The following is a 24,643-nucleotide window of genomic DNA, read 5'->3' on the forward strand; positions in this document are numbered from 1 at the left end:
GTTAGAAAATCCATAATTTGTTAAGTCTTAAATGCTGTTTTGAAAGACTTGTAGAACGGGAGCATGTACGGTGCTCTCTTATTAATCATGGTGCACCATTCCATTAGGGATATCCCCAGGAAGCACAATCTAGTTTAGGAAAAGATGGGGGGAAATCAAAGGCAATATATTGAAATCGACTGAATGGAGTTTGGTAGGAGAAAACAAATAGCAAACAAAGTCTTGGGAGACTGGTGTTCCATTCCTAACTTGGTAGGTCTTGTGCTCCAAGTACAGTAAAGGCCTGGAGAGAGAGACCTGGGAAGGCAGCACGCTCAGCTCATGCATGAGAAGGAGTCTCTACTGACCTGATCTGGCCAATTTGAGGACTTCCATTAATGTATTCTCCTGGGAGGCCGTGTTTACATTGAGAGATAAGGGTGAATTTGTAAAGGTTGATTTTTTTTTTTAGCACCCCATTTTGTAAAGTTGAAGATGCATGTACCCACTGTGTCCAGTCCGCCCCTGTCCAAGTGGGTGGATTGCATTTGCTCCTTGAACAGGTCATCCCTAGTCCATTTTCACAGTGACAGATTTAGAGTTAGTGGGGCCCTGTGCCCTTCCAGGGACCCAGCCGTGAAAAAGAACATTCATGCTTCCTGCCCCTCCCATTTTTCATTCTTTTTTTCTTCATCCTCCTCCTGTATTGTATGTATATTGTATGTAATATGAAGTAAATGAACATAAATTGAGGTACCTTGATCGTTTTTGTAGTCAAACTTTTTTCCCACAGACTACTTGAAAATTGCTGAGGGTCTCTGACCATTTAAAGATCTTTCCAAATATTGTTTGTACCATTAGCTAACTAGTGTAAAGTGCGCTGGATAACTGCACTTTATAAAATAAAACATAATAACTTTTCCTGCCCCATGCTCTGCTGTGTTCAGGCTGCTTGCCATCTCCTGCCAGCTCTCCTGAGGATGCAGCCTGCAGGTGAACCTCCCTGCTCTCTTGCCCCCCACTCTCTCTGCAAAGGGACTGCCTTCCCACAGAGCGGCCACCCCCTACTTGACGTGTATGTGTATGCTGGACCTGGTGCTGGACTGCCCAGCCTTGGGCACCCCGTGTTGTTGGGGGGGACCCCGTGCCAGAGCACGGCATGTTTCATTGTAAATCCACCCCTGCATTCTCACCTGTGGATTTGTGACAGCTGGCAGGGCAGGAAGAATGCGCAGCAGGCTCACTGCTGTTCCTGCTGTAACAAAAAGTGGAGGGCAGACTTTACAGGAGATGCATTGTAGAGCATAGAACCTGATATGTTAGAATAAAAGGAAGTCCTGTCTAAAGACAAGAGGGATGTGCTACATACAAAGCCACAGTTATGCTTTTAAGCAGCCACTATGCAGCAGATACACCTCAGAGTTCTTAGCGGGGCATCTAGACTTCATTTGATGTCTGGCTGGCAGGCAGGCATGATAGGGAGGGGGTCCAGGCTAGGGTTGTTAGCAAGTCGTTGACTGGAGTATCAACTACTCACTCCCCCATCCCCTGCCCTTGCTGCCTCTGTGGAAACAGGAGCTTGTGCTGGAGGGAGCTGGCTTAAAAGCTGGTTCCCCCCAGCACTGGCTCTGTGGTGCCACCTGCTCCCTCCCGCTGCCTCTCTCAGAGGCAGCAGGGTGGGGAGTAGGGGAGGCTGCTGCGAAGCAGCCCTGGACGCGGCCAGCCCTGGCTGCCATGACCAGAAGCTTCTCAACAGCCTCCCCTACTCTCCACCCCCTTGCTGCCCACCATGACTAGGGGCTGCTGAACTCAGCATGAGCTGGGACCGAGCAGTCCTGGCTTGCGCTGGTCCAGGATGCTGCACCTCTGCATTTTAAATATAGTCAGCAGCTCTTACTATATTAAAAATGCAGAGCTGAAGTGCAGGTGGCTCCCGGAGCCAGCACGCGCCTGGACTGCTCATTTCTGACTGGAGCCAGTTCCTGGAGCTGCATCCCCTGTAGCTCTGCAGAGTGGTTCTATCGACTAATCATGTAGTCGATACAAATTATATCGACTACGTGATTAGTCAGATAACCGCAATTTAACATCCCTAGTCTGGGCATGGTGGCAGATCGGGGGTTAATGTCATTGTTTAGAAAATTGACCTAATGCAGCTAAGTTCTACCTAAACTCCCAGTGTAGGCCAGGCTGGAGAGGTATCTCGCCTTTCTATGGTGTCCTTGACACTAGGTCTTTGAAGTAGGGAAGAATGTGAGTGACATTTTTTTAAGAGGGTCTTGCAAGATGTTTCTCTCTGTGGGGGAAGGCGGGGGGAGGAAAGTAAGACGATTGCATGCAGAGGCAGCATATAATATGCACACACACAGTGATTACCTGTCTCAATTTGCATTTTGTAGTTCAGTAGAGAATGGGAGACCCCCTGACCCTGCTGACTGGGCTGTCACCGATGTTGTAAATTACTTCAGAACAGCAGGATTTGAAGAACAAGCCCGTGCTTTTCAAGAGCAGGTAAATCAGTTTTAATTGACTGTCACTGCCCTTTGACTCCTCACATGTTCATTATAGGGGGCTGGTTGTACAAAGGTTAGTACATGGCAAGTCTGCTAGAAAGGGAACATTGTGGGTGGCAAGCACTGGGATTATTATTTAAATGATATCTTCATTTTACAGGACATGTAGCTGGAGGAAGGCTGCTCTTGTGATCAAAGTGCTCGACAGGGAGCTGAAGAATCTGAGCGCTATTCCTGGCTTGGTCACAGCCCTTTCTGTTTGATCTCAGGAAAGTCACTTAAACTCTCTGTGCTTAAGCTTCCCCATGTGTAGAATGGGGATAGTACCGCCCTACCTTCTCAGGGTGTGGTGAGGATAAGTTTGTTAATGTTTATAAAATGCCGAATTCCTCAGAATTAAGATGCTATCAAAGAATTATGTCCACAAGTTCAGTTCTGTGCTGCTTTGCTGCCTGTGAGACTTACTCTCTTGGTTTGGGGAATGGTTCTCTGATTAAAGTCATTACAAGTGAGCAGGAAACAGAACAGTTGGAAATAGGGAGAAAGCACTGGCCTTCTTGAATAGCAGCAACATGTTGCTCTGCTACATGAACATAAGAATGGCCATATTTGGGCAGACTGAGGATCCATCTAGCCCAGTATTCTGTCTTCTGACAGTGGCCAATGCCAAGTGCCCCAGAGGGAATGAACAGAACAGGTAATCAGCAAGTGATCCCTCCTTTATCACCCATTCCCAGCTTCTGGCAAACAGAGACAAGGAACACCTGCTAATAGCCAGTGATGGACTCTGAATTTATCTTGTTCTTTTTTTGAACCCTCTGATAGTCTTGGCCTTCACAACATCTTCTGGCAAAGAATTCCATAGGTTGAGTATTTGTAGTGTGAAGAAATATTTCCTTTTGTTTGTTTTAAACTTGCTGTCTATTCATTTAATTTGGTGGCCTCCAGTTCTTATGTTATCAGGAGTAAATTACACTTATTTGCTTTCACTAGACCTGTCATGATTTTATACACCTTTATCATATCACCCATTAGTTCTCTCTTTTCCAAACTGAAAAATCCCAATCTTATTAATCTCTCCTCATACAAAGCTGTTCCGTCTCCTAATCTATTATGTTGCCCTTTTCTAAATCTTTTCTAATTCCAGTATATCTTTTTTGAGATGGGGTGACCACGTCTGCATGCAAAATTCAAGATGTGGGCATCTAATGGATTTATATCTCAAGGCAATATATTTTGTCATCTTTTCTATCTCTTTCTTAATAATTCCTAATATCCAGTTTACTTTTTTGATTGCCTCTGCACATTGAGTGGATATCTTCAGTGAACTAGTCACAATGACTCCAAGATTTCTCTCGACTGGTAACTGCTAATTTAGACAGCATTGTTTGATACATATAGTTGGGATTATATTTTCCAATGTGCATTACTTTGTATTTATCAACATTGAATTTCATCTGCCATTTTGTTGCTTAGTCATCCAGTTTTGTGATGTATTTTTGTAGCTCTTCACAGTCTGCTTGGGACTTAACTGTCTTGAGTAGTTCCATATCATCTACAGAATTTGCCATCTCACTCTTCACCCCTTTTCCCAGATAATTTATTAATATGTTTGCACTGGTCCCGACACCAGCCCGTGGGGGACACCACTATTTACCTCTTTCCATTCTGAAAACTGACCATTTATTCCTACCTTTTGTTTTCTATATTTTAACCAGTTATTGATCTCTTACAGGACCTTCCCTCTTATCCCACAACATCTTACTTTGCTTCAGAGCCTTTTGTGAGGGACCTTGTCAAAGGCTTTCTGAAAATCTAAGTACACTATATCCAGTAATTCCCCCTTGTCCACATGCTTGTTGACCCTCTCAACAAATTCTAGCCAATGGGTGAGGCATGATTTCCCTTTACAAAAAAGGTTAACTTTTCCCCCAATAAAGTATGTTAATCTCCATGTCTCACCATTCCTTTCTTTAGTGTAGTTGCAGCCAGTTTGCCTGGTACTGAAGACAGACCTACCAGCCTGTAATTGCCTTGAGAAAGATGTTTGATCTTCCTTGGGTGGGCTACTGGAGAGGAAGCACAGTCTCTGGTGTGCTTTTTATATTAAAGGAAAGAAGGTGATGGCTAGAGCAACCTACTCTTCCTGCATTTCTGGTATCTGAGTAGAAGCGGTGATGCCATAGGAGGTGAAAGGTTCCCAGAGTAGCTATCTTGATGTGACAGAATCAATGAAAAAGGCACCTAGGGACTGGTCACTCAATAAGTTGTTAATGGAATTTTGAGCCTTTCTCTTATAGGTCACTTGATTCATAGTTCAGAACTGACAAAAGTCACAGCAGTGACCTAAAATCATTGGTCCATGTGGAATGGATTTGGTCTCTCTTATAAAAAAGGACCCATGTAACCATCATCACCAGGAAGGGTATTGACAGACATGCTAGCTAACAGTCTGTCAGCTGTGAGGTTAATGAGTGAATGAGCCTTTGAAACTAGATTACTTGCACACAGTTGAGGAGCAGCAGTGGTGCAGCATGGGGAAATTTGTACTAGAACTGGCCTTTACGTGCCTGCCCCTTTGGTAGCTAAAAATAATGAATCTCCAGGCCTGCTGGTCTGGCACTGTTCCTGATCACTGAACCCCAAACATTCAAACCTGGATGTTTAAAATTAGGCACTGAAATTAGTATTTAGACACCTAGCTAATTACCCTGATTTTCCAGAATGCTGGAATTCAGGGTCAGTAACATCAGTGGGTGTTTATTACATCTGGAGGAGAGGTCCTAGTGCAACTTCTTTTTTTGATACCTAGACCAAAATGTATATTAACAGAAGAGCAAATAAATAACCAATTCTTCTTCTGTGAACATCTTTTCTCCATAATGAAGATATGGGAACTCACCTACTTTGGAACAGTTTTGTTTTTATTCTCTGCATCCTTCATGAGGATGTTTCTTAAAAGCTTAATCTTTCATTTAGTTCAGGATATGATATACAGGCAGTAGGGACTGTAGGTTTGTTCTTAAGTTGAATCTGTATGTAAGTCGGAACTGGCGTCCAGATTCAGCCGCTGCTGAAACTGACCGCCAGTTCTGACTTACATACAGATTCAACTTAAGAACCCCAAGTCCCCAAGTCAGCTGCTGCTGAAACTGATCAGCAGCTGATTCCAGGAAGCCCAGGGCAGAGCAACTGTACCTCGGGCTTCCTGTAGTCAGCGCTGGTCAGTTTCAGCAGCGGCTGACTTGGGGATGCCTGGGGCAGAGCAGCTGGGGTGCTGCCGGGTTGGTCCAGTAGTGCCCAGAGCGGCGCTGCAGGACCAACCAGCAGCGCCCCAGCTGCTCTGCCCCAGGGTCCACAACAAAAGCCTGGTCTGCTGGGGGGGGGCGGGCACACTAGCTGCGCCCCCCCCCCCCCCCAGCAGACCAGGGACACGGGGAGCAAAGCCGCAGCAACAGGGTGCCACGCCTCTGAGGCTTTGCTCTGGCGCGGGACCCGCCAGAGCAAAGCCTCAGAAGCGCGGGAACCCGCCGCAGCTGCGGCTTTGCTCGCAGTGTCCCTGGTCTGCTGGGGACCGTCTCCAGCAGACCAGGGACACCGCGAGCAAACCCGTCGTGGCGGCGGCTTTGCTCCCGGTGCCCCTGGTCTGCTGGAGATGGTCCCCAGCAGATCAGGAGCACCGGGAGCAGCTTTTCTCGCCCCGGAGGTCGAGGTGGCGGACCGCTGCCTGCGAGCTCCGGGGCGAGAGAGCCCCATTCGTAAGTGCGGATCCAACATAAGTCGGATCCGTGTAAGTCGGGGACTGCCTGTATTACAAAATACAGGTCAGATAGAAATTATGGCTGTCAGAACTACACAGCAATAATCTCTTCCATGACATTCTATTTCTGCCTATTTTCTGTGCTTGATTTCTATAATTTTTGTAAAATAAATGCTTTTTTTGTTTGTTTTCTGCAGCTGATAAGAACAACTTTAAAGGGGAAGATAGAAATCTGGAATCTTTTTATATATGCACCATATTTCTATAACATGTATAAATAAAGCATTTTTTAAAAAAACCATACAATTTAGCAATCCCCTTTTTAATTTGGCATAAAAGATGCATTTATAGCATGCATATTTTAGAAAGGTTTAACATATTTTAGAACCTATAAGCTGCCTCTTTGCCTGTTACTTTCTGATGCACCTGAATTGCATTAAAAGACTTTGGTCATTGAATGAAGATAGCTCTAAACTTTGATACCAAACTTGTATCTCACACCCCAGTCACCCATCCATCCTTTCAGGACCTCTATAAAGCATTTCAAAAGCTGCAGCTCTAAACTCTTCCTCTCGCAGACACGAAGCCTATCCGAATTCTGCCCTAGCTTTCTTTGTTTGGCATCGAGTCATTCTATGCTAAAATGAAACTCAGGCTTTCAAAAAAAAAAAAAAAAAAAAGAAAAAAAGAAGTGGCTTTCAATAAGGAATAAAATTAGCTTCTTGCTACTGAGTTAATCTAGCTGACCTCAAAGCCTGAAAAATGAAATCCTAGCTGATTATGATTTATGAGTGCAGTCCAGTGGCTAAATTTAGTCTCATTCTTGGGGGGAAAAAAGCCTTGTTTTGGGTAATTCTCTGGAAGGGTTTAAGGAGCCTCTTTCTACAGCTACTGTTCAGCATATTTTACGCTTAAAGATGAGTAATCAAACAGACACAAGATTTGACTGAGACTGTTACTACTTTACCACTGTCAATAACATCACCCATGACTCCTTTCCACCACTCCACAAAGATGGTTTTATGATTAAGAACCTCACAGTCTGAGGAGTATAGGGGCTCTGGCCTTTCTTCCAGACTCTGACAGACTTGCCTATGGGAATTCAGTCAAGCATCTTTCTCTCTCTGTGCTTCAGTTGCCTTGTCATTAATACAACAGTAATAATTGCCAACTTGTCTGTGCTCTTGTGAGGTTGACTCTACTTAGTATCTGTAAAGCTTCTGAGATCACCCGATGGAAGGTTGTTTAGAAGTGCTACGTGCTGTTTTTATTTTGAGGAGGATAGGACTGCTCTTGTGGTTTTGTGATGAAGGCTGCCCATCAGTAAGGTTCTATTTATCTATGTGGGCTTCTGCTAATTTTTGGATCTACAAGGGTCCTTAGATCTGTATCCTCAAGAACCCAAGTACAGCTGCACAGAGGAATCACCAGCTGCTTGGCATTGGCTGCTGTCCTCTGCTATCCTTCGTGAAATTTCACAATAAGTTAAAGCTATCTCAGGGCTAAGCTTAATTATATACTCAACTACTATCAGAGGCAGGGAGGAGTGGAAAGGACAGGCTGCTGTGAAGCTGTGGGTAGAGGCAGCCCCTGTCCATGAGGGGTCCCATCTCCCTGCAGACTGAAGCTAGAACAGCTTCTGTCCGCGGGGAGCTGGGACTCCCGTGGACAGGGGCTGCTGCCACCCCATGTTGCTGCCTCTGTATCAGAGGTAGCAGCACAGGGAGGCAGGCAGCCAGACTGCAAGGGGAGCTGGTTTTTAAACTGGCTCCCCTTGTGGACCAGCTCCCACCTAGCACTCCACCCTGCTGCCTCTGATACAGAGGCAGCAGTGCAAGGTGGCAGGGGGCTCCCTCGGAATGGGGCCAGAACACACTGGCTGCTGGCCCCGTCACCGGAAACTATACAATAGTCGAGTAAGTGATAAGAATCCATGCGGTTACTCGACCATTCTATTACCTGCTATCTAGCATCCCTACTTTCCACTCTTACTTATGTACAGGCCTGCTGACAGGTAAGAGGCAAAGAGGGCAATTGGTTTGGAGCCCGGGGATTTAAAGATGTCTGGGGCTTATGGTGGCCTGAGCCCTGAGTCCTTTAAATCACTGCTGGAATGCTGCACGCTGCATTCTGGTCAGCTCTGAGGACTTGCCCGGGGGCAGGGCGCTGTGCTACAGGTGGTGCTGAGGGCTGGTGGGGAGGAGAGGGGTGGCAGTGTGCTCTGGGTGGTGCAGAGCCCTGGCATCACTCCTTCTACCCTGACGCCCCACTCCTTCTGGGAGCATAGAGCCACCCTCTCCCCCCAATCTTGCCTAGGGGTCCACAGAGGCTGTCTGCACCCCTGCTTATGAAGTTTCCTAAGGGCAGGAATGGGCAGGCATGCATATAATGTGGCTGTCTCCACACACTCCCACCCACACTCGCAGGGAGAAGGTGAATGTGTGTGTGTGTGAAGAGAAGCATCCCATGTAACCCTTTGCCTTACTTTTTGTTCTCCACCAAACTGCTTCCATTAGAAGAGGGAGTGCATGGGTCACTGTTTTGTATAGTGGTTAGCTACAACACATGTATTAGGGAATTGTTGGAAAATGTGATCCCTTGCTTTGTTCTCAAATTCTGCCTTTTGCATAATAGTAACTAAGTCCACATTTTTTGTAACGGCATTTATAATATATCCCTTGATCCTCATCCATAAAATACATTGATAAATGGCTCAAAGGTGCTTTGACACTGGAGTTTGTCTTACAGATGAGGAAAAAAGATCTAAGGAAGAGCTCTGTGAAGCATTAAACCCTGTCCTTTCCTCCAACCAAAGTTGGTCCAATACAGGATATTATCTCACTCACATATTGTGTGTCTCATACGAGGAAAAATACATTATTTTAAAAAGGTGTATTTTAACTGATAGTCCAAGTGGTTGATGTAAGGTGCTTATACTTCATCTGCTACTATTAAATCTTAATAGTTTTCTGATTTCAGCAGATTTAAGTTGATTTCAGTGGAAGAAATTACTATAAAAAAGTGAAAATAGTAAATTAGCAGAGAAGGGGTTGCTGTAACTGTGAGAGAGTTTGGGGGGGAGAAGCAGGAAGATGCAAAATACTGAAACAGAAAACATGAGCCATAAACATTCTGAAGGATTGGCTCAAAGAGCGAGACACTAAAATAGACTGCAACATATCGCCAAGGCTTGAATTCAAAGAGCTTTGTTAGTGTGTCTGCACTGCTTCAGCAGATGAAAACACAAATTCTAACAATGAAGCTGGCATGTGTGGGTGACTTGATGCATGTAACCCTTTGCCATGTGTTATGACTTTATATATTTAACAGATAAAGCAAAACTTTTAGTGCCAACTACAAAATTATAATAATATTCATGGCTCTTGTGTAGCCAGAGGGTTATATTTCAATATCAATACTGCTAAATTTGACTCCTCATAACCATGGTCACAGCATTTTAAACAATGAGATTGCAGTATGCAAATGAACAAAAGTCCTCAGTATGGTTATTAGCTGACTTACCTCTGATGTCACAATCCCACCTCCAACAAATGCCTCCTCAGGACTGTTTTGAAAGCAGAGGGTTATTTGGAAAATAGCTAGTGTTTCTTGTCTCTCTCTCATGAAGATACCTTAACTAAACACATGGAGGGACACAGGGAGATACTTGGTAAATCATTTTAATACAAACCTGTTTTTCTTTTAAAAAGTTGTGATATTACTCAACCATAATAAACTTGAGGGACAGAGAGAATTCCAAAAGGAATTAGTTCCCCTGAATTGCCAGTGGTTGCTAGGACAGAGACTGAATTTTGCTGCTGAGACCATGCTGGCAAGATGGTGAATTATTATGACATTCTAGGTGTTCAAAGAAATGCCTCTGCAGATGACATTAAAAAGGCATACCGAAAACTGGCTTTGAAGGTACACCCTGATAAGAACCCAGGAAACAGAGAGGCAGCAAAGAAGAAATTCATTGAAGTCTCTAAGGCATATGAGGTTTTATCTGATGCCAAAAAACGGGATGTCTATGACATGTCTAGTGAAGGAATTATAAGTGGGAAAGACAGAAGAAGTGGAGGGAAAGGTAGAGGTAGAGCGAAAGACAGGGATGGGAGTTACTTTGATTCTGAATTCCTGTTCAGCACCCCCCACACAGATGTATTTACAGGAATGGACTCCTTTACAGTAAAACTTTGGGATGATCTACTTGATGGCATGTCTGGCATTCGGCGAGGACTCCATGGAAAAAGAAGAAGCAGAGGTGGTGAAGGATACTCTGTCTCTATTGCTGGAGTGTCTCCTATTTCAGGGACCGGATTTACTTCATTTGGTTCCCAGCGAATTGGGGGCTGCTCTTCATCCTCCATCATGTCACTGAACAACAGTGGGAAAGGAAACTTCAAATCAGTCATAACGACCAGCAAAATAGTTAATGGCATCAAAACCACTACAAAGAGAATTGTGATGAACGGAGAAGAAAGAGTAGAAACTATTATTGAGCATTAAAATCTCAACAATAATTGGTAAGAGACAGCTACTGTGTTTCGAGAATGAGATATCAGAAATAATAAATTACAATGAGCTTCATTTAAGAGATTAAACAAGGTCATAAGGCTGTGGAGGAGATTTCAGTCAAAATCTACTTATGGTTTGCTGTGGCCTAATTACAAATATTTATAAACAGTTCTTCCAAAGTTGTTGTTTGCGGCTGCCATAGACATGTCAGTTAATTCTCGGGCTATCATTAATGCATCTATTTTGTCTATAAAATTGTTGTGAATGCTGTATGCACCTTGCATTTATTTATACTTATCCAAAGTGAAGAATGATCAGAGTTTAGGCCAACGAACACTTGCACTTCCGTGAATCTTATGTTTTTCATTGGGTTGGAATTGTGAACCCAATTGCTAATGGACTTTGAAGTTCACATGCTGAAGACGAGCTTTATTTATTTCAATTAGTAAGGAAAAATGTAGCACTGGAAGATCTAAATGCAAAATATCAATGGAATTCCTGTGGGTCATTTTCTTGCTTCACATAAATGCTAACAGCTTAGTACATTTTGATACCTAGCTATGTATATTTATTTTATAGGCAAATAGCAATGAGTATAAAGAGTGAAATGGGTTTAGGTGTTTCCTAATAGATTTCAGATCAGTAAATGCTTTTGTCTTTATGGGGCGGGGAGAAGCTAAAACAGTATCAGCAAACTGTGTGCGGCTATAAACTTCTCTGGGACTTGCTGACTTTAGAAAGCACCCCAGCTACACTGTGTGATGCAGAAAGGTTTTGCTAATTGCACTTATTTGATACATGTGTAGAGTTGACGTTCTGTGGATTGAGCCACAGTATTCTTGCAGTCAGTGCTTAATTTGTAATGAAAGAGGTGCAGGGGCTCCAGCAATTTGTTTTACATTCATACATGATGCAGCAAACCCAGAGGAACCAGGGCTATGAACTGCCAAGCCTAAAGTGCTGAGGCTCGGCCCTGGCACAAATGAAAGACTGACCGTGCTGTGTGAGAAGGATGGCTGGTCTTGTGATGGAAACATAGGACTTGGACTTAAGGAATGTGGGTTCCTGGCTCTATTAGAGGCAAATTTGTAAAAGTGACCTCAGATTTTTTGGTGGGATTTCAAATGCACCTAAGTGACATAGACTCTTAATAGATAGGGCAGACAAAGCAAGGGAGAAAGGAAATCTGACCTACTTTTAAATGGCAGGGAATGAAGACGAGAGAGAGAGAGAGAGAGTGATGTGCCAAAGATCACACAAAACAGTATAGTGATAGAAATGTAGCCGTGTTAGTCTGGGGTAGTTGAAGCAAAATGCAGGACAATGTAGCACTTTAAAGACTAACAAGATGGTTTATTAGATGATGAGCTTTCGTGGGCCAGACCCACTTCCTCAGATCAAATAGTGGAAGAAAGTAGTCACAACCATATATACCAAAGGATACAATTAAAAAAAATGAACAAATATGAAAAGGACAAATCACATTGCAGAACAGAAGGGGGATGCGGGGGGGTGGGAAGGGGGAAGAAGGAAGGTAAGTGTCTGTGAATTGCTGATATTAAGGTAGGGAGAGTGGGATGTTTGTGAGTTAATGGTATTACAGGTGATAATTGGGGAAACTGTCTTGGTAATGGGTGAGAAAGTTCAAAGTCTTGTTAAGTCCTTGTTGGCAAGTGTCGAATTTTAACATGAATGACAGTTCAGAGGATTCCCTTTCAAGTGCAGATGTAAAAGGTCTTTGTAGCAGAATGCAGGTGGCTAAGTCATTTAGAGAGTGTCCTTTCTGGTTAAAGTGGCAAGAAACTGTTTTCTCTTTGTGATCTTGTCTGATATCTGTTTTGTGGGCATTAATCCTTTGGCGAAGTGTCTGAGATGTTTGTCCAATGTACATAGCAGACGGACACTTTCGGCACATGATAGCATAGATTATATTTCTGGATGCGCAGGAATATGTGTTCTTGATCTTATAACTCACTTGGTTAGGTCCAATAATGGTATCAGCAGAATGAATATGTGGACAAAGCTGGCAACGGGGTTTGTTGCAAGGGAAGGTACCAGGGTTGGTATTAGTGTGGTATGTCCTGTGGTGGTTGGTAAGAATCATCTTGAGGTTAGGTGGTTGTCTATAGGAGACTATGGGTCTGTCTCCCAGAGCCTCTTTGAGTATGGTATCCTGTTCCAATATAGGCTGTAGTTTATTGATAATGTGTTGGACAGGTTTAAGTTGGGGGTTGTAGGTGATGACAAGTGGTGTTCTATTGTTGGTTTTCTTGGGTCTGTCTTGAAGTAGATGGTTTCTAGGTATTCGTCTGGCTCTTTCAATTTGCTTTTTTATTTCTCTGGGTGGGTAGTTGAGATTTATAAATGCTTGGTAGAGATCCTGAAGCTTCTGGTCTCTGTCAGTGGGGTTAGAGCAGATGCGGTTGTATCGAAGGGCTTGGCTATAGACGATGGATCGTGTGGTGTGTTCTGGATGGGAGCTGGATGCATGTAGGTAACTGGATGAGTCGGTGGGTTTTCTGTAGAGAGTGGTGTCTAATTTTCCATTGTTGATTTGTACGGTGGTGTCCAGGAAGTGGCTCTCTCGTGTAGAATGGTCCAGGCTGAGGTTGATGGTGGGGTGTAGGTTGTTGAAATCTCTGTGGAATATCTCCAGTGTTTCTTGGCCATGTGTCCAGATCATAAAGATGTCATCGATGTACCAGACTTTAACTCACATCTTCTTCACCATGGGTCACTGCAACAAGACCACCCTTCCTGCTGTAATAATTAAAACATTTGTCTGCATCTGTGAATATGAAACAACTAACAGAAAAATTTCAAATATGGATGCTTCTAGCAATACAGCTGAATAAATAGCGGGATTTCTAGAGGTGCCAAAGTCAATGGCTGCTTTGAAAATCAGCCCTTCAGCAAATGTCATCATTTGTACAGCTGTACACAGCTTATGAAAAAAACAGAGTTTAGTATTTCTGTTCTTCATGAATGATCCTCTTTAGTATTCTTCTGTCTGATGAGAATAGGTTTGTGATCTTGAAGATGTGTATGTGACTCTTAATTACTTGTTAATTCTTTTTCTAGGAAATTGACGGCAAATCATTGCTACTGATGACAAGAAATGATGTATTGACTGGACTTGCACTAAAACTTGGGCCCGCTCTGAAAATCTATGAATATCATGTAAAACCTCTACAGACACAACATCTAAAGAACAATTCTTTATAGCAAATGGTCTAATTGAGGTCCTATTGTGCCTCAAATAATAATAAATAAGCAATTTGGTTTCATGTGATGGAACAAGAGAGAATACAAGTCTTAAGAATTTAAACCAAATGGAAATAATATATATCCTATTGGATAGATTTGGCAATATGCTGTACTACAACTGAACTGAGGGGGGGAGTGGTGTGGATTTTCACATAATGAGTTTTTCTTTCAGCTCCCTAAACAGAATACATTGAGATGATTAAATCCTATCCTAAGCAAAAAGTGAAGAAAGGAAGTTCTTCACTTCTAAGCCAAACGGGAGGTTAATTTTCAAGAATTACTTAAAATTCTCTTAAATGTTTACATATATTTGGGGAGGGGAAGCAAAAATAGATTCTGATTTATGTCAAATATCTACTGAAGTTACTGCTCCCTGTAACTTGTGAGACTGAATTGGTATTTGCCAACTCACCCCTTTTTGCAAAGGGTCCTGTTTTTAACCTTATTAAGGTTTATTTGTGGTATATTGCAATGTTTAAAGCTGTATGTACAATTAACATAGCACCTTCTATAGCAGAAGGTCTTCCTAAGAGGTGATGGTTGCTTGTGTATTTTTGGTGGTGTCCATATTTTCAGCTTGTTTCCACCCAGTTTTATTGGCAATTCTAAGTAAGATATACTTGTTTTTAAAACTTGTTGCTTTGTAAAATGAAAAAAGGTTCATTTTATTATTTTAATTTATAAAAAGTTTCTAATGAATTCTGAAGAACATTGTATAAAGAGTAGATTTCTTCACTGTTTTTAAAAACATATTATTGTATTTCATGGTGTTGCAATGAATAATTTTGATGTTTTACTTGATTTATGGTTGAAATACTTGTTTCCAAAAAGTGAAAGAAACTGTTGTTACCGTATATCTCTGTTAAAAGAGAGTCTTGTTCAATCTGTTTGTAATAGTTTCCAATATAATTGGCCACAGGATACTCCAATAAAGCATTGCTTATGTTTTGATTCCATTTACTTCAGAGCTATCTATTCTCTCGGGTATTTTCTTACTTGTGTATAGAAGGGGGTGCATTTCTTTTTCTCAATCCAGCCAATCGCGGGAGTTCGAGACTTCTTACTGTTCAGTGTTGTTGTATTTACTATATTTAATTGTTATACTTTCTTACCTGACCTTCCATAACTTTGTATCAGATCTACAGTTGGTATAAACTGGTATAGCTCCAGTGACATCTAAGTAATCAGAGCTAGAGATATTTTTTCTTACCCTCTGAGAATAAAATACTTTCACAATACTATTTCCTTCTATCTTGATGTTCCCATTGAGGATTTATGAAAAGTGGAGTTCAATACACAAGGGATGCTTAAGATCTTTTGCCTTTCCTAAAGTGGAATTGCCTTTAAGAGGAAGGAAAATATAGAAACAGTGGTATGAGATTAATGTGGGAAGATGACGCATATGTACAACAATTTTTTAAAATCACTTGTCTATGTATTTATGGAACTGATTCTCTTTCCTTTCACTGGCATCATTTGTTGATTAATGGCATATAGAGGTCGATTTCAAAATTCCTATATGGGTCCTTTGTTCCAATTATCATCTCTTAAGCCCAGTTAATGTAGGGCCGATACTTTTTGCTGGCCCTCCGTAGGGGTTTGAATTTCACCCTGAATGCCCTCAACACCTTCCAGAACCATAAGACAGCTATCATCCCTGCTACAAAGAGTTCTCTGTGCATCTCATAAAGTTTAGCAATCTCACTAAACACATAATGTGAGATGCAAGAGGTGAAGTAGAAGTGAAGTAGAAGAGGTAGTAGAAGGGAAAGGCACTAATGTCAATGTGGTGTGAAACAAGAAAGAGAGTGATGTGGTGGGAGGAAGAGGTCGCATGGCTGGGCAGTAGGTGAGAGGGAAGAGAAAGGAGGTATCTATCAGCTAAGCTGGAGGAAGGCTGAGGAGTGGCAGAGGAAGGGATGGAATTCAGTAGGAGACAGAAGGAAGCAGATATTCATAATCCAGGAAGGAGGTTTCCTCAGACCTGGATCACTGGCAAGACCAGGGAAGTGTGAAATGGTCACTGCTTTGACTCTAGCAGAGTTACTCCTGATTAACACCAATAAAAATGGAAGGGAAACTGGGCTCTGCATGTTTAGTTATTTCTGTGCTATTGGATATGCTCCTATGATGATGTGCATAACTGCCTGGCTTGCAGCCTCTGACTGTATTACATTTATATTTGGATCTTCAGACACTGAGAGTGTTGTATGAACCATGTTCTGAACTAACACATTATTTTCTATCTCTGGTACTGTATTCACAGCAGAGATAGGGGTATGGCAGCAGTGAAGTACTTACTCCTATTTATGCATCACAGTGTATATTCTGACTAGTAGAAGAAGTGGTGGTATTTTGGTAGCCCATAGAGACCCCATTTAGGGTAAGGGTCCCCTTTTGGAATGCTTTTTACAGACAGATAAGAAGATATAGTTCTGGCCCTGAAGAGCTTACAGACACAAAATGAATCAGTTTGGTAAAAACTGCAGGGGGAAATAAGGAAGAAAAGGATGACATATGAACTAATTATGATACCAACATAATACTAGGAAGAGAGCCTTGCCTGGTGCACAGTGTCTTCAAAAATATACACGGGGGGGGGGAGGGGAAGGGGTTGGTCCTACCACGGATTATGCACCCAAAGTCAATAAGACCTTTGAGTATGTGTCTGAAGATAAGAACTGCTACTGTAGAGCTGAATAGCAGTGCATCTAGCCATGTGGTTTTCTACCTGTGGTTCATGGACCCCAGGGATCTGCAGACTATGTTTAAAATTTTCCAAAGGGCTCTGCATCTCCATTTGAAATTGTTTAGGGGTCCATCAATGAAAAAAGGTTGCAAACCCCCGACCTAGTCCAATAGCCTGTGTCTGACAGCAGCTATTGGCTGATGCTTTCGAGGAAAGGATAAAACTGCTATAATGGGACAACTGTGCACTTAACATTTCCATGAATCCGTGTGAGGCTGGGCCCTTAAATCTTTTTGGTCTGTATTCTGTTTGTCTGATATTACTTTTTGGATCATTTACATGTTTGTCTGTTGGGAATCATTAATAGTATAGCAAATGTAATACTGTATCTTAAATAGATGAACTTATCATTGGTTATAATTACATATGCTGACTTGATTGGAAAGTCCATTCACTGCCATCAGGGTTGGTCTGATGAGAAAAACAAGGAAATCCTAGCACTTATTCATCAGATGAGAAGCACATTTTTCACTTGGCAAAATGAACCCTCTAATGAGCATAAATGAGAGACTTATCGGCTTAAAACTATAGTTCAAAGGCGGCTGTGTGAAATCAAGAATCAGCATTGGCAAGCAAAGGCCATGTAGATCTAGAGATTTGCTGATCAACATGACATGAGAAGCTTTTTTTTAAGCAAGGATAATCATCTACAGACCAAGCTCAAGTGCAATATCCCCTCTGCAATCTCAGGACAGCTCTAGCCTTCTTGAGGGGCCATGTAGTCCTCCAAAAAACATTGAAAGGAGCACTTTGAGACTCTACTGAACTGTGAATTTGAAGTCTCAGCTGCCACCATTGAATCCATTCCACAGCATCCAATGATAGAATCTCTTGACAACCCCATCTTCTGAGAAAGTTTGATGTGCCATCACTCCAACTAGAAATAACAAGGTGCCTGGCTTAGATGTCATCCCAGATGAGGTCTTCAAAGCTGGTAGACTTGCACTCATGCAAAAACTTCATCAACATCTTTTGAAAATGTGGGTTAATGAGGAAATTCTGTCTGACCTAAAGAATGCCAATGTTGTAGCAAATCAAAGTGCGTGAATTAGAGACATTGCCCTCCTCTCCATTGCCAGGAAGAGCCTTGCTCACAGAACAAGAGAACACCATCAGCCGTCGCATATGACTTTTACAAATCTAAGTAAGGCCTTTCATTCTATTAATTGTGAAGCATTATGGAAGGTGCTGTCTAGGACTGGTTGTCCATTGAAGTTCATTTATATTCTCATACTACTTCAGGATGGGGTGACTGCCACTGTCTTGTACTGGAAGTGGATCCATTCACCATCCATACTGGTGTCAAGCAGGGATGTGTTTTTACCCCAATCCATTTTTTTTAAAATCTAACGTGCCATGATATTGATTTCTATTCTTGACTGAGGCCAGTTCTGCAACCTATGGCATCTTTATTCTAAAAATGTCAGCAGGATTGTTGTTACTAACTTCAGTAAGTTGCCAACTGTGCTATCCTCGCACACACAAAGGTTGATTTGCAATCCACCCTAGATCTTTTCTTAGGCACCTATGATAGCTTGGGACTTTCCCTCAACGTTGGGAGGAGTAGGGTGCTCCACCACCCTGTTTCTGCATAAGTTATGCTCTTTCTCCCACAAATTGTCATTGCTGGTGAACTGGAAAACATTGAGTATTTCCCTTTACCTTGGAAGCGCCTCTCCCAGACAGCTAACCGTGATGTGGAAATCAAACATAGGGTCTGCTGTGCCACAGTATCCTTCAGAAAGTCCCTTCATTGTGACTTCATTGACAGAGATCTGCTGATGAAGACAAAGATCCTGGTCTGCAATGCAGTAGTCACCAGCAGTCTTCTTTATGGGTGTGAGACATAGGTAACATGCCACAGCCATCTTAAGCATCTGGAACCAGAGGCAACTGCTGGGGAGGGAGACAAGGGGGCACCAACCACATGGCTGCCTCACCAGGTGTCTCCTCCCCACGCCACCCCTCTCCTAGGGGAGGGCCATCCTTAGGAGTGTGTGGGACCCAGGACAACTCCCCCATGCCCTTGGCCCTGCCCCACCCTGGTTGGTTCCTTCCCTGCCCCTTCTCTGCCCCCATTCTATCTCTTCTCCCAAGCCCCCTGCCTCAGGCAATACGGCCTGGAGAGCCAGAGGGCGGCCTGGCACTGGCAGCAGGAGTCAGCCCCTTCCCCTTATTCCCCCCCTCCCCCGACTCACTGGCAGCAGTGGGAAGCAGAGCAACCCAGTCCTAACCTGCTCCACTTCCCACTGCCAGTGAGTGCGGGGAGTGGTTCCATCCCTTCTCCCACACTCATTTGCTGAGTGAACCAGGTGGGAGGCTGGGGTGAGGTAGCTCGCTTCCCATCAGTGGTGAGTGCAGGAGGTAGGTCCAATCCCTACTCCTAGTGCCAGACCACCTGCTAGTTCCCAGCAATCCTCCAAAGCAGGGGGCCTAGGGTGGTTATCCCAAACTGTCCAGTGGGTGGGAGAATAAGGCAGCCAGCTGCTAGCTCCTTCCCCCTCCACTCATACGTTTGGGTAGATATGTGACTCTTTTTTCCCTCCTCTATGTGTCACTCCTGTCTGGAATGGTGCCATCAGTATTGCCTTAGCAAGAATCTTCGTATCAGATGGGAAGTTCATTGCACAAATGCCAGTGCGCTTTCTGTAGCCAAGTATTGACAGATTTCAAAGATTAAGAAACGTCAGCTCCACTGGGCTGGCAACTGTGTGCAGATTGCTGATCCTCATCTTCCAAAAGCAAGTCGTCTTTTCTCAATTTAGTTATGGTAAGAAGACCTGCGCCCTGAAAATATATTCTAAGGAGGGAAGCATTGACCCACAATTGAGAGGAGCTGGTTGATAATACTCTGCAGTGGCCTTGCATCATACATGAAGCCTCAAGCTGTTTTTAAGATAATCACATTGCTCAAGAAGCTGAGAAGTGGCAGAGGAGGAAGGAAAGTGTCCAGGATCCTGGCCAGCAGTTGTGCTCTCTCCAAGCAATCCCCTCTCATATATGTGGGAAAACACATAGAACACGGATTGGATTCTTTGGCAGTTTAAGTCTCTTCAAGGATATTTTTTTCCCAGCAGACAGCATTCTCATCTCAAGGGACAGCCAATGATGATTTATAATTATGTTAATCATGATTTTATATCTATATAAATCAGTGATTTAATATAATTCTTTTCTACATATATAAAAAGAATCATGCAAGGTTGTTGGTAAAATTTTAAGAAGTGTTCACTCCAGAGTGGGAGGTAAAAATGTCCAAAAGGCAATGATGTTGGCCTGTTCGTTTTAGTGAGGAAAATAACCTTTGGTCTTTGCCAGGCCTTAATAGAAGGCATGCAAGCTTTTCAAGGGCCAGCTGAAATGACTGGGATTCAAAACCATATGCATTTAATTTGTTCCGCTTTTAATAAGCACTAATAACTGTCTCATACAAGCAGAGACTTAATGGAAAGCATTGAAGAAGCTTTGGTGGGAGAGGGCACAGTATAGAAGCAGGTATGCTACTGCCTGTGATTTTTACTGTGTGTGTGTCTTCCTGTTAGCATTGCTATCATAATTTTTACAGTATGGTCCATTCTGTGTTTGTTAAATACTACTGTGTGCTTCTGAAAAACAAATGATTTAACAACAGACTGGGAGTGCTTTGAAAGAGGAAGACAAAGCCAGATATTTTTTCAGCTAACCACCTCTCTTTTTCTCCTCACCAAAAATGTAATTGATATCATGTAGGGGAAGACGCAGTCAGGTGGGCTCTTCACTTCTTTGATGTTGCAAACACACATAGACTGGCATAAACCGTTTAATCTTCTATGTGTGTGTCTGTGTATTTACAGTACAAACTCTCTGTGTGTGTGTTGCGCGACAGGATCAGGCCAGATGGCTACTAAAAAGTAACAGAAAGCAGATATTACCTCCAGGTTAAACAAGTCCCTATTTCCCTGGTAACCAAACAAAGTCAGCATCAGTCAAGAACCTGCTAGAATCAGATGAGACAGTTGGGTTTGTTTGGAACACTTGGAGCCAATCAAGGACAAGCTGGAATAGGCCAAAAGTGAAACTGACGAGCGGCAGACTTGGGGAAGCAGAGCAGAGCAGCTGGGGTGCTGCTGGGCACTGAGCAGGGGGGTGAGGGGCAGCGCTGCGGGACCAACCGGGCAGCACCCCAGCTGCTCTGCTCCGCTGCTTCCCCAAGTCTACCTCGTCAGTTTCAGCAGCAGACTTGGAGGAGTGGCGTGGAGCAGAGCAGCTGAGGTGCTGCCGGGTGCCGAGCAGGGGGATGAGAGGCGGCGCTGCGGGACCAACCCAGCAGCACCTCAGCTGCTCTGCTCCGCACCACTTCCCCAAGTCTGCTGCTGCTGAAATTGATGAGCAGTGGACTTGGGGAAGCTGCAGAGCAAAGCAGCTGGGGTGCTGCCAGATTGGTCCCGCAGCGCCACCCCTTACCACCCTGCTCAGCAATAACTACTGTAGTCTGGGGGGTGGGCAGCCCGCTTCCCTCCCAGAAACTCTCAGCAGCAGCGTGGGCCTTCCTGCAAAACGGTGGAGGGTTCGCCCCTCGCTGCGCTGTTCCCCGCCCACCTCCCGTCCTCCGGCCGGTCGCAGTGCGGGTCCCGGCAGATCCGTTACAGGGGTATAGTCCCCTTCCCTTCTTCTCCCCTTCCCTTTCCCAGCTGCAAGTGCCCATGGGGCTCACAGCAGCTCCAATTGTCCGGCTGGCTGGAGCACTTCCGGGTTCCAGTTGATGCCAGACTATCAGGAGTGCCAGACCACTGGATGCCGGACAATTGGAGTTTTACTGTAGCTTATTTTTAAATTGGGAACATCTACACAGCACTTATTTTGAAATAGAGCACTCTTCCTCTGACTTCCCTTATTCTTCATACAATAAGGATTAAAGGAGTTGGAGTAAAAAAAATCCTCCAGCTTGACGGTCTTTTGACACTGTTTTGAAATAACTGTCTGCTGTGTAGATGCGGACTAAGTAATTTCGAAATAGTGTTGCCGTGTAGACCTGCCCTAAGACATTTTCCCCTCCCTTTTCCCCCTGCTTATGCCGCTGATGAGAATTGCTAAACCAAACTATGACTTGCCCCTGAAGTAAAGAGATTAGACTGAGCTGCTGTAGTGATCCACTGAGACGAGCAGTTGGACCATTATCCAAACTGCCATTTTCCCCAGACAGGAGGAGATAATATGTGGCCTACCACTACCCAGAAGCACAGGACCCACTGTGTGAAATTAGGAGCTTTGTGACAGTAGATAAATACTGATTACCACACACAGATATTGACTGAAATTTAGATTCACAGTAGAAAATGATTGCTCCACAATTTAAAAAGGCAACCAGCAGCAGGATACAATGTGAAAAGCTGCCAGCTAAGGCAATTATTACCCACGTGGGGTCACTCTATCAACCCATAGGACAAGGTGTTTTCTCTATACTCCACATTCTCCTGCTCATTCCTTTTTGAAATGGCTCATTGCTCTAATGTGCTGCAGTTTTCCTTACCATGGTCAAGAAAGTTCTCTCCTTTTACTCAGAGGGTGACATTCAGAGGTGATGTGGAAGGGAATGTAAATTACATGTCACAGGGATTTCAGGGCTCAGGTCAAAACATAAAGCTGGTGCCTCACAGTAGAACATTTCAGTTCTAAATAAACACATTCTATTGCATCCTCGACAATTTTCATTTCCCCATTCAGTCCCATCCTGTTTTTCTTTTTTGTTCTTTAGCAGCTTTAACTTTAAAATTTCCCTCCTCTCCTATCACATCCAGCCCTGACATCTCCTGCTTTTCACACTCAGTCCCTCCTCCTTGGCCCTGGCGCTCTGATGTTGTGTAAAATACCAGTTATTTGTTAGTTGGCAGCCATGATTCAGACCAGTTTCTCATTTTTAGGGAAATATCATTTAAAATAGCCCCAGGTAATTGTTGACAGGTTCGTATTCCTTGTGTTTATTTGAGCCTCAACCAGCTTTTGCCTTGTTTTCAGATCCTTATTGAAATGTTGAAACAAAATACAGGACTATGTAGCACTTTAAAGACTAACAAGATGGTTTAATATGTGATGAACTTTCGTGGGCCAGACCCACTTCCTTAGATCAAATAGTGGAAACTGAAATGTTGACATTTGAGGCTGAGCTGAGGCAGAGAATCTTGGTTCTAGTCAGCATTCCAGTCTGCTGGTGGGTGGGCAAGGCGGAACAGCAGCTCCTTCTGCTCACATGAACTGATTCTCATTTAAAAGTACTGTGTGAGAGGGGAGGAGTCTGAGCTGATGTGTGCAATGGCTTTTGTAGTGTTGCACGTTGCTGCCTCAGCAGAGAGCACAAGGACTGAATAGGCAAAGGGAGGGACCCGTGGATGACTGGAGAAGTTCAGTGCCAAGGTTCAGCCCAACCCCTTTCACCAACACGCTATTCTGATGAAAGCCTGGCAACTTTTGTTTGAAGAGCTTGTGTTGTGCTAGAAAGTCATTTTGGATGAAATAATAGCTCCACCCTGGGGTCACTCAGTGTAGTTGCGAGAGCCCTCTGGCAGTGCACAAGTTAAGATTCATCCATCTGAATAAAGAGAACAGATCGCTTTGGTAAGTTGCTTTTCTTTCCTGTTGGGAATGGCTGTAGCTTATGTAGTACGCTAATGGAAAATGACGTTTTAAAATGTGTTGCTTAAATCCTATTAATTAGGAACATTGTGTGAGAGAAACATTGCCCTATTCTTTAGGCTCTCTGCTCCATATTCATCCCCCAAAATAAAGCTACCTCCTAGAAACAGTAAACCTGGTGACACACATGACTGTAAACTCCAAGCACCTAGCAAGCCAAAGGGTATCATCACTAAGGCTTTAAGCAGCCCCGATGCCATCACTGGTAGCTCAGTAGGGCTAGAGCAGCTTCTGGTGCCTAGCTCTGTGCTACAGCTAGCGTGTCCCTCTAGCCTGGTGGAGGTTTGTGCAGTGCTGTCCCATCCTTAGGACGGTTTGGCATATCCACCCCAGATCCTGTGCTTTGGGGGATCCCTATGGTAGCCACTCCAATCCTCTTATGGATAGGATGGCTCCCCATAGGTTAGCCTGACCTCCAGAGAACCCCAGCAGCCTGGGAGTGGCAGAGCCCAGAGGCAGTGAAGCCCAGGAGTAGGGAGCCCCGCAGCCCAGGGCTAGCTGCGGAATCTGGTGGCCCAGGGGCAGTGGCTGGGCCCCAGTGGCTGGGAGCAGGAAGCCCAGTGGCCTGCAGATAGTTTCAGAGCCCGGCCACTGGGAACAGGGAGCCTGGTGGCTGGGGCTGGTTGCAGAAACCAGTGGCACGGGCCTGGTTGTTGGGCCTGGCAGTGGCGGTGGGACCCCAGGGCTGTGGAGCCCAGTGACCATGAGGGGAGCCTGGCCAGGTCTGCTGACAGACCCCTGGAGAACCTGGAGTCAGACAGAAGAGGGGCTGGAACTGACTTCCAATGGCAAATTCCTTCCTTTGGGACCAGTCAGATCCCAAGGGTGCCAGGCCTGGGAGGTCCAATCTGTAATATTATCTAGTGTATTCGTTTTTAATGAAATCAATATTGGCTCTTCCCTAATTCAATAGAATAGTCAAGAAGAAGCTGCTTTCTTTTAAACTTACTTTTTATTTTTGTTGAAGGATGCATAGATAACCTATGAGGCCATGCAGACATTAAATTATAATATGGCAAAAACAGAAAAGTTATGAGACCCTCAAATACAATACCATACATTTCACACAAGGAAGGAAGCAACGTCCAACACAGTTAAAAGAATTACATGCCAATTAGTTTGGTCAACCATTGTGCAATCCATGGAAATAAAAGCACACCTGGAACAAACCCATCCTTTCTTTAAACT

At 43.9% G+C, this 24,643-nt stretch overlaps 1 protein-coding gene across 6 annotated transcripts in view; it reads left to right on the forward strand.

The window, feature by feature from the left end:
- Positions 1 to 14,997, forward strand: part of SAMD13 (sterile alpha motif domain containing 13) — a 34,255-nt gene extending 19,258 nt beyond the window's left edge. For 3 of the 6 annotated variants that reach the window (XM_006120290.4, XM_025183188.2, XM_006120292.4), the window contains 2 exons: positions 2,379 to 2,490; positions 13,852 to 14,997. In XM_006120290.4, the coding sequence (XP_006120352.1) occupies positions 2,379 to 2,490; positions 13,852 to 13,995 (256 nt within the window). In that variant the 3' untranslated portion in view covers positions 13,996 to 14,997. Of the gene's footprint in view, positions 1 to 2,378; positions 2,491 to 6,449; positions 10,779 to 13,851 lie in introns of those variants that run through there. The other 3 variants (XR_012905940.1, XM_025183189.2, XM_014572100.3) reach the window with 3 other exon arrangements.
- Positions 14,998 to 24,643: the final 9,646 nt, after the last annotated feature.

Source organism: Pelodiscus sinensis, chromosome 9, assembly GCF_049634645.1.
Source record: "Pelodiscus sinensis isolate JC-2024 chromosome 9, ASM4963464v1, whole genome shotgun sequence".
NCBI lineage: Eukaryota > Metazoa > Chordata > Testudines > Trionychidae > Pelodiscus > Pelodiscus sinensis.